The sequence below is a fragment of the Amphiura filiformis genome, chromosome 7, assembly GCF_039555335.1.
Source record: "Amphiura filiformis chromosome 7, Afil_fr2py, whole genome shotgun sequence".
Lineage (NCBI taxonomy): Eukaryota > Metazoa > Echinodermata > Ophiuroidea > Amphilepidida > Amphiuridae > Amphiura > Amphiura filiformis.
In genome coordinates, this window is record NC_092634.1 from 57,496,020 (window position 1) to 57,512,078 (window position 16,059).

Consider the following 16,059-nt stretch of genomic DNA (forward strand, 5'->3'; position numbering starts at 1 on the left):
TTTAACACTTCACTTGTGAGTGGTGAATTATGCATAAATAGGTTTGCTTAAAATTGTACATAAGGTTATATGATTTGAAGTGTTGTCCCCTTTGTTATTGAGAGTTTAGGGTTGAGATAAAAGGTATAGTAGAAGGAAGAAAAATATATTCTAAATTAAAATAAGATTTATTTTAGAATATGACATTTAGGAAAAATTTGTATAACAATTTGTGACTTGGTCTTACCCCTGTCATGCCCAAGTTAGATAGTTTGAATTCAATCAAGGTGGAAATAATGAGAAATAGAACAAATAACATTTAAACAAAGAAAGAGAATCATTTCAATATTTCAATTTCAATACATGTGATTTATAAATGATCAAACTTATATTATTTACAAATATGTCAAATATAACAAATGAAACTATTTATAGACACATGTTTTCAAGCAGTGAGTAGATATTGGTTGGTTTGGACCTGCTGACCAGTGACACTCTAGAATGAAAAGTTCACATCAACAGCTAACATTTTTGAAATATTTACGTACCCAATTAACAAAAACAAATAAATAAGGAGTTTGTTAAAATTCATCAGTTTATAATATATTTGAAACCATTGGAGAGAAACCTGTTCAACACCTGGGCCTAGATGTGCTTTTGGTCACTTTATAAAACCACAGAAAATCATGCACCACCTTCAAGAAAACAAAACAAAAATATTGCCAAGTATCTTATACACCTGTTTGGAAAGGAAGATCAGAAAAAGTTCATGACCATATAACCGCATGCTCCTCCATCTTTGAACCAGCTGATGACATTGAATGGAATGAATTAATTAGAAGAATAGCAATTAGGGTTACAAGTAATTAAGTCATTACATGTTCACGTGTGGATATTTTGAAGAGCAAGGTGACGCCAGTGTTGTTACGGTATTTATTTGTTGGTGGAAATCGGTATCGGATGAAACTTTGCTCATTGGGAGGTCAGGGCAGATGTCAGTATGGAGTCTTGGTGATGGTTCACGGTCATACGCCAGGTGTAATATCTAACGAGTCTTACACCGGAAACCAAACCTAATAACACTTGCAAGAAAAGTTCAAGATTTCACAATAAAATTGTTTTGTTTCAAATAACGAGCTTGAGGTTTTACAATCAGGTGTCCCTCCCACGAGCTATGCTTTATTCCGTGAGTATGCACCATTCTAAGAATAATCAGGGGGTGTATGACAGGAGTGGAGTAAATTTTAAAATTGAGCTATTCCATTTAAAATTCCCACTACCCCTGTGGAAGATTTTGGAAATACCTTCCATAGGGGGAGTAAGAATTTTAAATGGAATGAACATTTTAAGCATCTCCATTTGAAATTTATACACCCTATGAGAAAGATTCAACATGAATCTTCCTCCGAGGGAGGGTGAGTTTTAAATGGAGCTGCTTAATGTGTTCATCCCATTTGAAATTCATACTCCCCCTGTGGATGGTATTTCCAAAATCTTCCACAGAGATAGTGGGAATTTTAAAGGGAATAGCCCATTACACTAAATTGTGAATTTACAAGGTTTCAAAAGGTAGAGATCTACACTGGCTCTACAAACATTGTTTTAGCAGTGAGTTGCCAAAATAATTTTTTTCTAGTATTTTTTTTAACATCTTTGATAATATTCCCTGATCCTTCCCAAACCTGAGACAATTGATGGAGTCTGTTAGGTTTTGTTCTAAATCTTTGTGAGAACGAACTTTTGAATGCTGTTCAGGATAAGCTTTAAAGGGCAAGAACGGTGGAAAAAAATGAAATTGATATGGTGCAACTGACAACTTGTTGTTTTGATTTTACCACATATTTTGATCATGCTATCTTCTGCTCAGTGTAAGCAAATCAAGACTTAAAATCTAATCTAATCTTGATTCAGTAAAAACAGGTCTCTGCTTTATTGTATCATCTGCAAAAGCCTGTTATTATATACGTTTTCAGTACGAAAATGAACTCATTACGAGAGCAAATCAATGCAGTATTTGCTCTGAAAAACTCCATTAATTCTACAAATTCATATTCTACAAATTCATATTGAACGTGCTTGAAGCTATGACTTGCGGCTAGTGATTACACAAGTCGGCAATTTTTGGGTGGAAAATTAGGTGATTTTGTCGCGGGAACCGCTGGGAATTATTGACATGGGGATTGACAGGTGTCGAGATGAGTCTGATACCGTCAGGAAATTAATCACAGAATTTATGGACAAATGACGATATACCATATGTGCTGCCTTGAGTTATTTTGAGTAAACCCATGAGTGCTACCTGCTGATTGGGTACAAGATGATTATTATGATTTATTGAGCCAATCAACAACATGATAAGAATGGTGGTAGGGCGAAGAGGATTGAGCATAAATATCTGGAAGCTGTATTTTAATTGGTCACCCAGATGAATGAATTGTGTAATTAACCAATCAGAAATGCTGTAAGAAAGGCAGTAGTGCCCATGAGAAAAGAAGCCCTGTTTTGATTGGTTACATAGATGAATATATCATGTAATTGACCAATCAAAAACACTGTAAGAATGGCAATAGTGCCCTTGGGAATAGAAGCCCTGTTTTGATTGGTTACACGTATGAATCACAAACCCTTAAAGTCAGGCAGTAGTTCTCCATACTGGTTAGTATCGTTATTGATAAGTTACATTTTATATTTTAGTGTCATTACATCAGCTTTCAATGCCATATTCACTGTGCCCCTCTCTAACTAGCTATTACAAAGTTATCTTTGTATAAACAAAAAATACCAACAATAGCACAAATACACAAGGCAGCCATTGTTTATACCTTCTTTCACATCTCAACTGTTCATTGGTGCCCCGCTAGATAGTGTGCTAAGCCTATGGATATGAATACTATTTATGAAATCAATGACTCAATACTTGAACTGACATTGTTATAAAAATGAAATTATATTGATATAGTTACAGGTTTTTGGAAAAGAATTAAATATATTTTTCAAAAAAGTTTGAAAGAACCAATATTGGTCTAAAAATGCAATTGAAGTTTGATCGTGAATTCTGAAGAATAAGATTAAGAGTTTGTGCGGGGTGGGTGTGTTAAGTGCACACATGTGCTGTAACATTTGTTTAGAATTAGAAAGTTATTGCTATCACATGCTATTGTTGGGTTTACCTCAAGTTCGTTAGTGATGCCAGTGCCTTTTTGCGGTTGCGCTGCAAGCATGCCGAAAAACCGCATTTGTATGTCTTCATGCACACTCTGCGCGAATAATTTTACATGCACAATTTGATACTGTGACCAGCAAAATACACACCTGCGTCACTACCAAACTTGAGGCGGACCAATGTATAAAAGTTTTAAGTTGAATTCTCAATATGATATATGCTTGGGTATGGCTGGATATTTTCCATCTGTAGAGATAAAAATTTAAACAAGCCAGTTTAAATATAATTGCAAGGTTCTTGTATTTAATTCATAACCTCATTAATAAACGCGATGCGTGCGATCCAATCATATTTTATTATTTGCAGCGAAAACGCCAACGCAAATCGAGGTCATTAATATCTCACAATTGACCGCAAAATGCGTAATTGTTCCAATGTCGCACACAATTGACTTCTGCGTCGCGTATTGTGCGTCCAACAAACTGCGCGCTAGGCGCTGGCTGCCGATTTGGATTGCTCGCTACCATATTTGCACAGATTGTGATACGCACTTTTGTTATTGGTCGTTCTGTTTTAGCCTGATCGATTTTTGGCAAGGGAAGATATAAAAATCATCTATTTTTATAAACTTTTGAGCAAAATTTTGTGTTATTTTGTAAGGTGAAGAGATTAAAGTGACGGTTATGAATGAGGTTAATAACTTTGCATCGGTAATATAGGGCATTGTGAAAAATCTAAACATTTTAGCTTTGGACCTCGAATATCCTCGGGCTACGCCCTCGGGATATTCCTCGGTTCCAAAGGCAAAATGTTTAGATTTTTCACAATGCCTCCAAATAACCGATGCGCAGTTATTAACCTCTAAATGTGTAGTCAGTTTCTTCTTATTCGTAGGCTTGGTCAATGTCAAGTTAGCTCAATCAGGGATGGCTTAATCGATTAAGGTGTTTGACTATGGTGTGAGAGGTTGCAGTTTTGAACACTGGTGGTGGTTAAGTTCACTTTTCAACATTCCCTGTTCTTGCCATCTTGCGATTCCTCAGTTAATAGGACAAGTAGAAGTGAACAGGGAGTATTGACCATCCTGATAAAGAAATAATGTTCACACAGTAAAATCTTTATTATTTCATATCTCTTGGTTCCATTTTAAAATGAGTCTATTTTTACAAATATCTAAATTTTGTGACAAAATTATATTTCACTAAATTTTTGTGTGTGTATTTTCAATATAATAATAATAATAATAATAATAATAATAAAATGCATTTATAAGCGCATAAAACTAAAAGGTCGCTATGCGCTGAACAACTTAATTACACTTAACTTACACTACAAAACGCATGAAAGAGCAAAATATAAAACAGCAAACAAAATAAACGATAATGATTTTAAAACCAACAGCCTCAGGAAAACGAGCAAATGACACAAGAGGAATGAAACAGTGGATTAAAAGCATTAACACCATGGCAAGATTAAAAAAAACATCAACTGTAATTTTAAAAACAGCAATATTAGATTTTAAAAAATTGGTAAGCAAATATAGACAACCAATATAATAATATACACAATTAAATCAAGTTAAAAAAAACAGGAGCTGCAACAGACAAGCGGAAGACATCGGCAAGAGTTGTTATTAAGTCGTCGGCTGTATTCCATAGTGGCGTATAGTGATTTTTGGTCATTTTTTGAAAGTTGGCACAAAATGACACTTGACAATTGACAATTGGTATAAATGACACTTGTAAGTGGACATTGTCGTCCTTAAAATTCAATCGCCTTTGATTGTGTCATTTGATGTTTGTGACTTTGTGATAACCCTTTTCATGCAACCAGGGTCAACATTTTTGTGTTGATTAAAAAAACCCAGAATATTCTATTCTCTTGACCATATTTGAAATCTACTTGAAAAATGCATTGAAATGAGTACAAATATACATAGTTTTGGTCCAGTGGTTCTTGAGATAGCTATTAAACAGTTTTAAGAGAATTCTTAGATCTTTGATATCCGTATATATCACAATGTGTTGCTTAGAATGAATGTAGTCAGAATTCTGCCGTGTCATGTTGATGTTATTGATTTCAGTCACAGGCCTGATGCAAATTTAGATACCTGTTTCCTGTCTTCTTGGTAATTTTCTTATTTGCTTCCTGTTTTTCAGTTATTTGCGTAAACAAGTTTGAACAAATAAATGCCACGGTTCCAAGGTGGAGGTTATGTTGTTATTGTCATCATCATAAGTGCAATTGGTATCTTCTTGGCATCATTCTTCTTCTTTGCCAACTTTGCCTTTACATTTTTTTCTTCTTCTTCTTTGCTTTGTTTTTTGTAATTTTCTTCTTATTCACCTCCTTCACTGCATTTTTATGCCTCCACCGGAGGCCTCCACCGGAGGTATTATGTTTCCTGGTTGTCCGTCCATCTGTCCGTCCGTCCGTCCGTCCGTCCGAGCTTGCGGGTGCAATATCTCGGAACTGATAAGATGTACAGTGATGCAATTTGGTGGAGGGATGGTCATTGGCGGTCTTCAAATTCCAGTAGGTTTGGTTAGTGGGTCAAGGTCACCCAATGTCATCTAGGGGTCATCTGAGGTCAAATTGGTTAAAACTCGTAGTATGGGCATGAAACTTGGTGGGTACTGTAAAAATTTAGAACAAAATTTTTTGAGGGTCATTTTGGGGTCATCCGGGGTCACCCAGGGGTCATCTGAGGTCAAATAACTTAAAACTGTAGTATGGGCATGAACCTTGGTGGGTACTGTAAACATTTAGAACCAAATCTTTTGCGGGTCATATAGGGGTCATCCGGGGTCACCCAGGGGTCATCTGAGGTCAAATAACTTAAAACTGTCATATGGGCATGAAACTTGGTGGGTACAGTCAACATTTAGAGTCAAATTTTTGGACGGTCTTTTTGGGGTCATCCGGGGTCACCCAGGGGTCATCGGAGGTCAAATAACTTAAAACTGTCATATGGGCATGAAACTTGGTGGGTACAATCAACATTTAGAGTCAAATTTTTGGACGGTCTTTTTCGGGGTCATCAGGGGTCACCCAGGGGTAATCTGAGGTCAAATAACTTAAAACTGTCATATGGGCATGAGACAAAATGGGTCAAGGATATTTCATTTGTTACACTTTTTCTAAAAACCTACACTGTCATCTAGAGATGGCCAGTTCCTAGTGAAATTGCACCAGTTAAAATGATACGCGTCAAGGTGGAGGCATTGCGGCCGACGCTTTGCGTCGAGAACCGCGCAAGTCGAGAACCGCTCTAGTTGCTCTTCCTTTCTTCTTCCTCCTCCTGTTTCTTTCCTTCTGTTCCCTTCTTCCTTTTCCTCTCAGTCTTACCTCCTACTCCCATCAACCTTTTTGCTTTGAAAGATCATTTTCCTGCAGAGTTATAATCAGTGGCTTAGCCAGTGGGGGTCAGTGCCCTCCCCCTCCCCGATCATCATGGACTGTTGGTACATCTTAAGCCGTCAGTACATAACAGACCTTGGTGAAAAAGTTGGGGTCAACAATAGGCAATTTTGTGTGTGTGCATCTTGTGTACAGAGTGAAGAAACAAAGTACATGTTGCCCAAATCTGGGAGAAAAAAAAAAGGTCAACAATTCACAACTTCCGTTAGCAAAAATATTTATGTCAGTACATCAACAAGTTTGTGCCCCACAGGTTACGAAAACCTGGCTTCGTCACTGGTTGCAATGTTAGTAAATAACAAAATACAGATTGAAGCTATTTTTTTGACAGGTTTAGAAATAGATTTCAGCCACTTCTTGAAAATTGCAAGATAATCTTAAATTTGATGTGTACAAATATCCCCTTGAGATAGGAGATTTAGCTCTCTATCTCACACACTAGGTAAGACGGCCACACATCAGGCAATTTAATCAAGACAAAAGGGTTAGATGTAAAGTTGTTTGTCTCCGCTATTTGTTATTCACAGGTGATTTGATGCAAACACAAGGAAAGGCAAATTTAAAGGGATATTTAAGAGATTTATTGCCACAGAAGCATACATTGCTCCCCCTTACTAAATTGACTAACAAGCATTCAAATGGACCGTTTTGTGGTGGAGTTGAGCAAAATAAGTATGGCAAAAACCTGTTTTGTGAATCCGAACGGAACCAAGGTTTGCATAATATTTTTGTGTTTGATTTGGATGAGCTCACTGACACACACGTTCTTTGTAGTGTGCAGATTTAACTTAATCAGTGAATTTGTATGCTTATTTTTAGAGGACCAGACACAAGAAATAGAAGGTCATATTTACCAGAGATTTCGCGTGCAGTTTTTTTTTTGGTATTACGCTTATCTCCTCATGAATATAATTGATTGAAAATTCATACGAACAAATCCATACTTTAAAATTTTGAGTGAAATATGAGTTATGTTATTACGCTGTGGATTTGTTTGAATTGTTCTTTGGAAAATACCCTTGAGGTTTTTAGACCATCACATTTTCCAAAAATCTGCTGAGGGTTTGCGACAAGTCTGCATGTAGTGCAAATTGAGATATTCCATTTCAAATATACCATGCCCCTGTGGAAGATTTAAAAAAAGTCAACCACAGAGGGAGTATGTTTTTCAAATGAAATTGCCTGGGTGAATCTTTTTGAAACACACACTATTCTGTATACCAGCAAACAGAACATTTTACAGAGACCGTTTAAATGTTGGGTTAAATAAAGGGTAGAAATACGCTTTTAATAACATTCATAACATATTTTTGAAAATTTGATGCAAACTATTCTAAACAGAGTAACAGTGTAAGTGTTGTCAAAATGTTTTGCAAAAAACGCTTGCCTCAAATATTTTACAATAGCTGCTGCATTACAGATTAAAACCGTTTTCATGTCCTTTATATATCCCAACATTTAAATGTTATCAAAACGTTTTGAATAAACATTTTCAGAACATTTTTGTGTTAGCTGGGTATGGCCTTACCTATATCTTCCACAACTGGAGTGAGTATTTCAGTCTTTGAAACCTATACTCACTCTGTAGAAGACTAAAGCTAAAGCTTCCACAGGATCCATGGCTTGTCCAGCTTCTCTCTGAGTTCTCTCCACGGTCCCTATCATTGATTTTTGTTGTTGTATTTTTGACTTTATTATGTTGTGTTTTCTCTCCTTTTGCTGAATTAAAATTATTACAGAAGTACTGTTAAGATTTATGTAACAGAAATAAAATTGAAATTTCAGTATTACTATTAGAAGTTGTTAAAGCATTAAAAATATTTGAAGTGAAAAATCACAAACTAGGACAAGCAAGAAGTTGAGTACGTACTGAAAAAGAGTGCGCTAAGTCAGAGTGACTCAAGCCCACCGTAATCAACCTGTTTAAAGTGGAATTTGACAGTTTGTAATAATGCTAACATAATGTTGTTATCCGATGTGAGTGCACTTTTACTATTTCTCCTCCAAGCATTTATAAGCTGGTAAACATGTATAGAATATTGAGCTCCCTTGACATTTTCGATACGACAGTTATAATTTTTTTTCCATATTTGGTTTTACCGACAATAGAAAGGTTACTTTCTCTTGATTGAATTAGGAACAATGAGAACATAGGACTCTTACAGTAAACATGTTTCTTTGTAATAAAATGAAGCCGACTTCTTAAGTGAAAATCTTTAGGTGATAATATTTCCTGTTATTTGTTCAAGAGTCAGAAATAGCTGCCTCTTGGTCTATGAATGGTTTGTTGCGGTCTAGGTAATATTTCTTGTTATTTGTGCAACAGAGTCGGAAATAGCTGCTTCTTGGCAAATAGTTTGTTGTGTTGAGCCTAAAAGTGCTTGCTGTAGGCTATATAAGGCTGGAAAGATTTTAATGTTTTTCATTGTTTGGTTGTTATTATTTTCTTATTTCTATTTATTTGTTTATCATCTGTTTCCCCAAAATTAAAAGCAAGTGATAAACTCTACGCTATTGAACATTTATTACTTTGAAGAAAATGGTGAAAAATATGAATATCAATTTATGAACAGGCCTCCATAAGTTCTTTGGATGGTGCTCTTGACATTATTCTTACTCAGGTGCTTTGCAATAATTATCTGCCAACCTCCACCAGGCAAAAAGCAATTTTTGGCAAGAAGAGGGGGGGGGAGGGGGGACAAGCATATTTTTGATATAAACAAGCATAGATGATCCTGCGTAGATGTATTAATGAAGAGGATGAATGGCAAATGTGAAAGCAATGTGATAAAATCTGACATTAATTAAAATAAGGAAATAATAAAGGTTCTTCTGTAATTTGTTATTCAGTATGCAAGATAGCTGTGGTGTAGTTAAGCAACATATAATTATACATACATCAATTCTGTGGTAATCTCTTTAATTACAAATGTAGCATGTGTCATATTGCTTAACCTAGCTTTTGATATGGAAACAGTAAGACACATGTGTCAGCAGGTGCGAAAGGGCTTGTAGAAATGTTGTATAAGTCCGCTATAGGAGGCATAGGGCAGGATTGTGTATCACTTACAAGATGATACTGTATGGTCTCATCAGGACCAGATCTGGATTGCCAAACATGGATTAAATGTAGAGTTTATGTCCTCTAATATGCTATCTACAGTAGACAGCAAAATTATATGTATCCATTATTCTTCTTTCAAACATTTTGCTGTCTACTGTAGATAGCACAAATTGTATTTCTGTGACTGTTAGGGACAGAGTTGCTAATTTGTGGTACAACCAGAATATCCTTGAGTTTGCTATCTACTGTAGATAGCATTGCCATTTGATAGAAAGTCTGTGTAACCTTTGTTAGTTTGTGGATCCATCTAGTGTTTTGCTTTCTACCGATGTTAGCACAATGATTTCAGTTATGTATGTACCAGTAATTACCATACTTGTGTGTGTCCTTTTATCAGCTGTCTTCAGTAGATAGCACAATTATGACATAGAAAGGTTAGTTGTGTTGAGTTGGATCTCTTGAGATTTTAATCTGTGTATAGCACACTTATATCAGTGAAGAGAAGGTAGGGGAGTCTAAGATTTTCTGTACTCTGGTGTATGCATTTTATTGTAGATAGCAAAATGACTTAAATGAAAATTAAGGTTAATATCTTGAAATATCAGGTGCAATATGGATTTCTTTAGTTAACTATCTACTGTAGATAGTAAAATTAATTGATAGTAGGTCAACAGTCTTTTCTTAATTCCTTACATGTAAACTCACATGCCCATGTTTTTGTTGTATATAACATCAAAATCATTTCAGTGAAAACTAGTCTTGTAAAATTTGTATTACTGAACTTGTTGAGTGAAATAGGGTAAATAATAGGTTTGATGTGTCTTGAGTGTTGCTATCTACAGTAGATAGCAAAATAGGGTAAATAATAGGTTTGATGTGTCTTTTCAAATACAAAGGTGATGGATCTTTGTGTTTGCTGTCTACTGAAGATAAATAAAAACAAAAATATTTCAATGATACATGTAGACCAGGTCAGTCTTTCTTACATTATGTGAGGCCAGTCTCTCTGTTAAATGTTTAATAAGGATATGAATTTTGCCACAGCACAAGGAAAACCATAAAAAAATTCAATTATGTTTCCTTTTTGTTGTTCTCCTCTTTCCACGAGATATCCCATCTCCATCTTATCAATGCCACATAACACATTTACAAATCCATCAATTACAGCATGAACCATTAATGTTATTGTGCAGCCATTATTATTAAGAAGCAAGAAAGATTTTCCAATATACTAAGTGCATATTATATTTCACATTGACCCCAAGCAATAGATTTTCCCCCATCATATATAAGATGATGCCATTATTCGTTTGAAATGATGGCATAGATTTTGGTACAAGTCAATAGAGGAATAAGCCTTGCAGTATATTGCCATAGTATCCCTGCCACACAATTGGGAGGCTTTCAAACCTGGGGTTGGTTGGATGGTATTAAATCAAATAATATTTTGGTAGGTACGTGCCTTTCTAAAATCGGTGCCTTGGTTTGCCTTTGTTTTCAAACGTATCTCAGAAAACTTTGAAGCTAATTTTGGTGTACTTGGATGAAAATTGAGCAAAATGTCACTGGCACTTCAAATGGGAGGTGTAGAAATGGGAAAGGTGGATTTGAGTGTGGCTCTTGCCCATAGTGCACCCTAGGCTTTCACATGGCCAGGGGTGTAACCATAGGTAGGGGGAAGACTGCTCCTCGGAAGAACATTTTCAGGTGAAATTAGGACCAAAAAAAAAGAAAATTTCTTTCTCCACTAACTGGGACAAATTCTCATTGACCAGGTTTTTGTACCGGCTGAATTACAAGGCCATACCTCGGACAAATTGCCGCTCTTTTAATGATCAAAATGCATGTTTGAAGGTACTTTCTATCTATTTTCCTTCTATTTTAACCGATCCTCATAAAAGGCTAAATTGCCATTTTCAATTTTTTTTATGGCCGTTTATTAATTGATCACTTAGCAGAGGAAGTGTATCCAATCAAGTAGTTAGCCTCCCAATTAGGTGCTTTCTGTGCTGAATTCAGTGAGAGGACAACATAATGATATTGGGTGCCTTTATCTACACAAAGGCAAAGACAGCAATAGCAGAAGGAAAGAGTAGTGGAGAAGACGGCATCCCACCAGAAGTCTTAAAGAGATGTGACCTGGATGACCTGGTGCTAGGATTTTGCAACGATGCATTGCTGAAAGAAAGAATGCCTGATCAGTGGTCTATTCTTAACATAATCCCAATACCAAAGTCAGGAGACCTAAGTCAAGGAGGTAATTACCGTGGCATCAGCCTATCCTCAATAGTGGCCAAAACCTTCAATAGGTTGATACTCAACAGGATAAGACCCAAAGTTGACGTACTTCTGAGAAACAACCAGAATGGCTTCAGAGTGGGAAGAACTACTGTCAGCCACATACTGGCTCTTAGAAGGATACTAGGAGTGAAGGCCAAAAATATACCAGCCATTATAACATTCATTGACTTCCGAAAAGCCTTCGACACTATTCACCGAGGCAAGATGCTACAAATCCTCAGAGCCTATGGGATACCAAAACAACTTGTGGATGCCATTGGAAGGACATACAAGAAAACCAGAGCCAAAGTGATCTCCCCTGATGGTGAAACTGAGCTGTTTGACATCGTAGCCGGCGTTCTACAAGGAGATACCCTTGCCCCGTATTTGTTTGTGATAGTGCTTGACTATGCCTTGAGAATGGCTATAGATGGCAAGGAAGAAGCACTAGGATTCCAGCTTGAAAGGCGAAAAAGCAGACAAGTTGGGCCAGAAGTGGTAACCGACCTGGACTTCGCTGATGACATCGCCCTATTGTCAGAAGAAATAAAACAAGCTCAGGAACTGCTACAAAGGGTAGAAGCATCAGTCGGAAGAGTCGGCTTAAAGATGAATGCCACCAAGACAAAGTTCATGTCCTTTAACCAAGATCAGCAAGTTAACATCAGCACAAATAATGGTACAAAGCTAGATGAGGTGAAAGACATCAAATATCTAGGAGCATGGGTGGCTAGCACTGAGCACGATGTCAAAACACGCAAGGCAGCCGCTTGGAGAGCATGCAACAGTCTAAGCAAGATCTGGAAGTCTGCTCTACCAAAGAATTTCAAACTGCGGGTCTTCAGTGCAACAGTGGAGTCTGTGTTAACATACGGATGTGAAGCCTGGACCATAACTCCCGAACTAGCCAAAGAGCTGGATGGCTGTTACACCCGTATGCTAAGGGCAGTGTAGAACATCCATTGGAAACAGCACATAAGCAACAAAGAGTTGTATGGAGACCTCCCAAGGCTCTCAAAGAAGATCAGAGAAAGGAGAACACGCTTCGCTGGCCACTGCTTCAGGAGCAAGTGTGAACCTGTCGCCAACCTGATAAACTGGACACCCAAACATGGTACAAGAAACCCTGGTAGACCACCCCTTACATATGTAGATGTACTCAAGCAAGACACTGGACTGGAAGCATCTGACTTGGGAACGGCGATGCAGGACAGGAGGATATGTAGAGCTGTCGTGGTTCGGGAAAACCACCCGAAATAAGCAAGCAATAAGCAAGCCTTTATCTAGAAGTTAGGCTACTTGAGTGCCATTTGGCGCCATCTTGATGTGGTATTTGCTGTGCCTTTGGGCCACAAAAGTGTGGCAATCCTGTGTGGTATCTGATATCTTCCCATCAGTAGGATCATTATGCATAAGATAAAAAGCAATGTAATAAATAGATCTGTGTGATAAAATCTCTTTTATGTTTCCGTTGATGAGAATTTTATTAATAAAAAAATAAGTGGATAAGTTTGAGAATTATTTTAAAAGCAAGGAATATTAGATTAAAAATGAAAAGTGTTGCATTTAACAAGTAGTGTTTATTATTTCAAATTGAGATATTTGATGTTTTCTTGAATTACAATTTTAGTAGCATAGTTTTGGTGAAAATAACCATTCATCCTTAAATATGTTAAATGTATAAAGTTTATTAGTCTGGTATTTTGTGTCATATAGCAAATCCATGTTTGGTATTATGTTACAACTATTCATAGAATTTTCAGATAGTATGCATAGTTTATGTTCAAGCTTTACATGTTCAGAGAGTTTTTACGACCATACTAAAACCAAAATACTATCCATGGTTATTGGCATTTCTTTATTTGCTATTAAGCACTGCACTTAGGTCATTCCTCTTGGCTGGAACAGTAAATAAAAAACTCTCTGGCAGCCTTTGATGCTATTGTATATTTTTTGTAACATGGATGATGAAATGACTAATTGGGCTATTGTATTTGAAATCCACACTCTCCCTGTGGAAGATTTAGCTAAAATATTCCACAGAGGGAGTATGAGTTTTGAATAGAATACGCAATTGGGTAACTTCCACTTGAAATACTCACTCCAGTTGTGGTAGATATAGATAAACCCATAATACAGAAGGAGTTCAGGTTTCCAAATAATAAACCCTGACCAATTACATTTGGAAAAAATGCACCCCATGAAAGATATGTCCAAAGTCTCAAGAGGGGGAGTGTGGACCATTGATGTCCAAAGTCTCAAGAGGGGGAGTGTGGACCATTGATGTCCAAAGTCTCAAGAGGGGGAGTGTGGATGCCTTTGTGTGCATCATTTGTTAAATGGATAATGGGCTGACTAAGTTTCTTTCACTTCATTGCAATTATTTATTTTTATTTTGGAAAAATGGAATATCAAAGTTTTTTTTTTCCTGTTTGTTATTTAAAGAATAAACGATATGAAGTATGGCAGTATCCACTATGATAAAATATTGGACCTGTCTGTCACACATTGGAGGACAGGATGTCAAAAAACGGAGGGAGTGGGGGGGAGGTGTACAAGGTGTGTGTGTGCACATCTCTCCTTGATCCTACCAAGACACAGATTACTTTGTTAGTGTTACAAACATATCCTTCATATATTTCACAAACTTTTTTTACCTAATCTGTCATGATTGTCATCTATTAACATTTTTTGTTTTATAAATTTTTGTCTATCCTTACAGGTATTCCAAAGCGCATTGAATACTTTCCAGGCTCAGGTGACCGATTCATTGCAAAGAAGGCCTACCTTGAGACGTGTGCAGAACCAAAATGCAACTCAAGTGACGTGATGGTAGAAGTCAAATTACAAACCAATCACATCGGATTTGGATGCGACAGAGAAACATACTCTACACAGTCACAGAGAAAACTTTGTGGTAAGTGAAATTTGTAGGGTTTATCACATAGGGACAAATGTGAACAATTGATGTAGCACATAGTGATGGATGTGAATATTATGTAATCTAATTGATCTATTTTTATAGTTTTTAATACAGCTTTTTTATACGGCTTACAGAATTTCATTGCATGTTATTGCCACTATAGTTGAATGATTTTTGCTCCCATTGCACACCTATGGGGTAATTATATGTAATTATACATGCAATTTAGGGTTAGGATTAGTTTACGATTTCTTACACAAATTATTACATGAAGGATATCGACCCAACATCCAAACAAAACTTCTCTTAGCTCAATATTTGACAGGGACATTGACAATGTGAAACACAAGGGCTGTCCACTGACCAGTACTCAACCATCCTCCTTTTATTAGAGCAAAAACATTTATCTAATACAAGGTGGACAGCAATAATCAGAATAGTGGATTTGTAAGTAAACAAGACTAGCAAAATCAGGAATACCCTCATAATTGTACATCACAATAAAAACTCCAGAATTCAACACATAACTAATTTGGTTAACTTCAAACACATCCATAATAATTTGTCCTCATGTGAAATCAAATGCACTGGCCCAGCCATTTAAACATTTATAAGAAAACATTTTATAAGAAAGTATTTAGGTAATTGTGGGCATTGCAATGATTTACATGTCATGAAAAATGCAAATATTATATCCTGTTTGCAGCTGAACCATTGCTGAATAGAACAGTGACTATTTGAACATCATCCATATTGAAACATGGCAGTACGCTTTGGTTGTTTCCTGTACTGGTGATGTATGAAGCTATACTGCTTAAAATCCATACTCCCCTGTGGAAGATTTAGCTAAAGTCTTCCACAGAGGGAGTATAAGTTTTAGTTTTGACTAGAATAGACATTTACGTAGCTTCCATTTGAAATACTCACTCCAGTTGAAGAATATATAGGTAAAGCCATAATACGGGGGGAGTAGGGGTTTCAAAATGAGTATCTCTGACCAATTACATTTGAAAAACATACTCCCCCTGTGGAAGACGTTTCTAAAATCTTCCACAGGGGTAGTGTGTATTTCAAATGGAATAACCATTTATCACTAACTCTACTTGACAAAACTGACCGTTATAAACATACCATGCCAACGCCACATTATCATTTGTCATTTGTTATTAAAGATTCTCCTGTTTGTCTTCTGAACACACTTTAGTAGAAGTCTGCCATTTTGAAAAAGCT

The 16,059-nt window shown here is 36.5% G+C and overlaps 1 protein-coding gene across 1 annotated transcript in view; it reads left to right on the plus strand.

Moving 5' to 3' along the window:
* Positions 1-16,059, plus strand: part of LOC140157379 (calsyntenin-1-like) — a 258,270-nt gene that overhangs the window by 183,502 nt on the left and 58,709 nt on the right. The window contains exon 5 of the mRNA XM_072180555.1: positions 14,629-14,823. Coding sequence (XP_072036656.1) covers positions 14,629-14,823 — 195 coding nt within the window. The remainder of the gene's footprint in view (positions 1-14,628; positions 14,824-16,059) is intronic.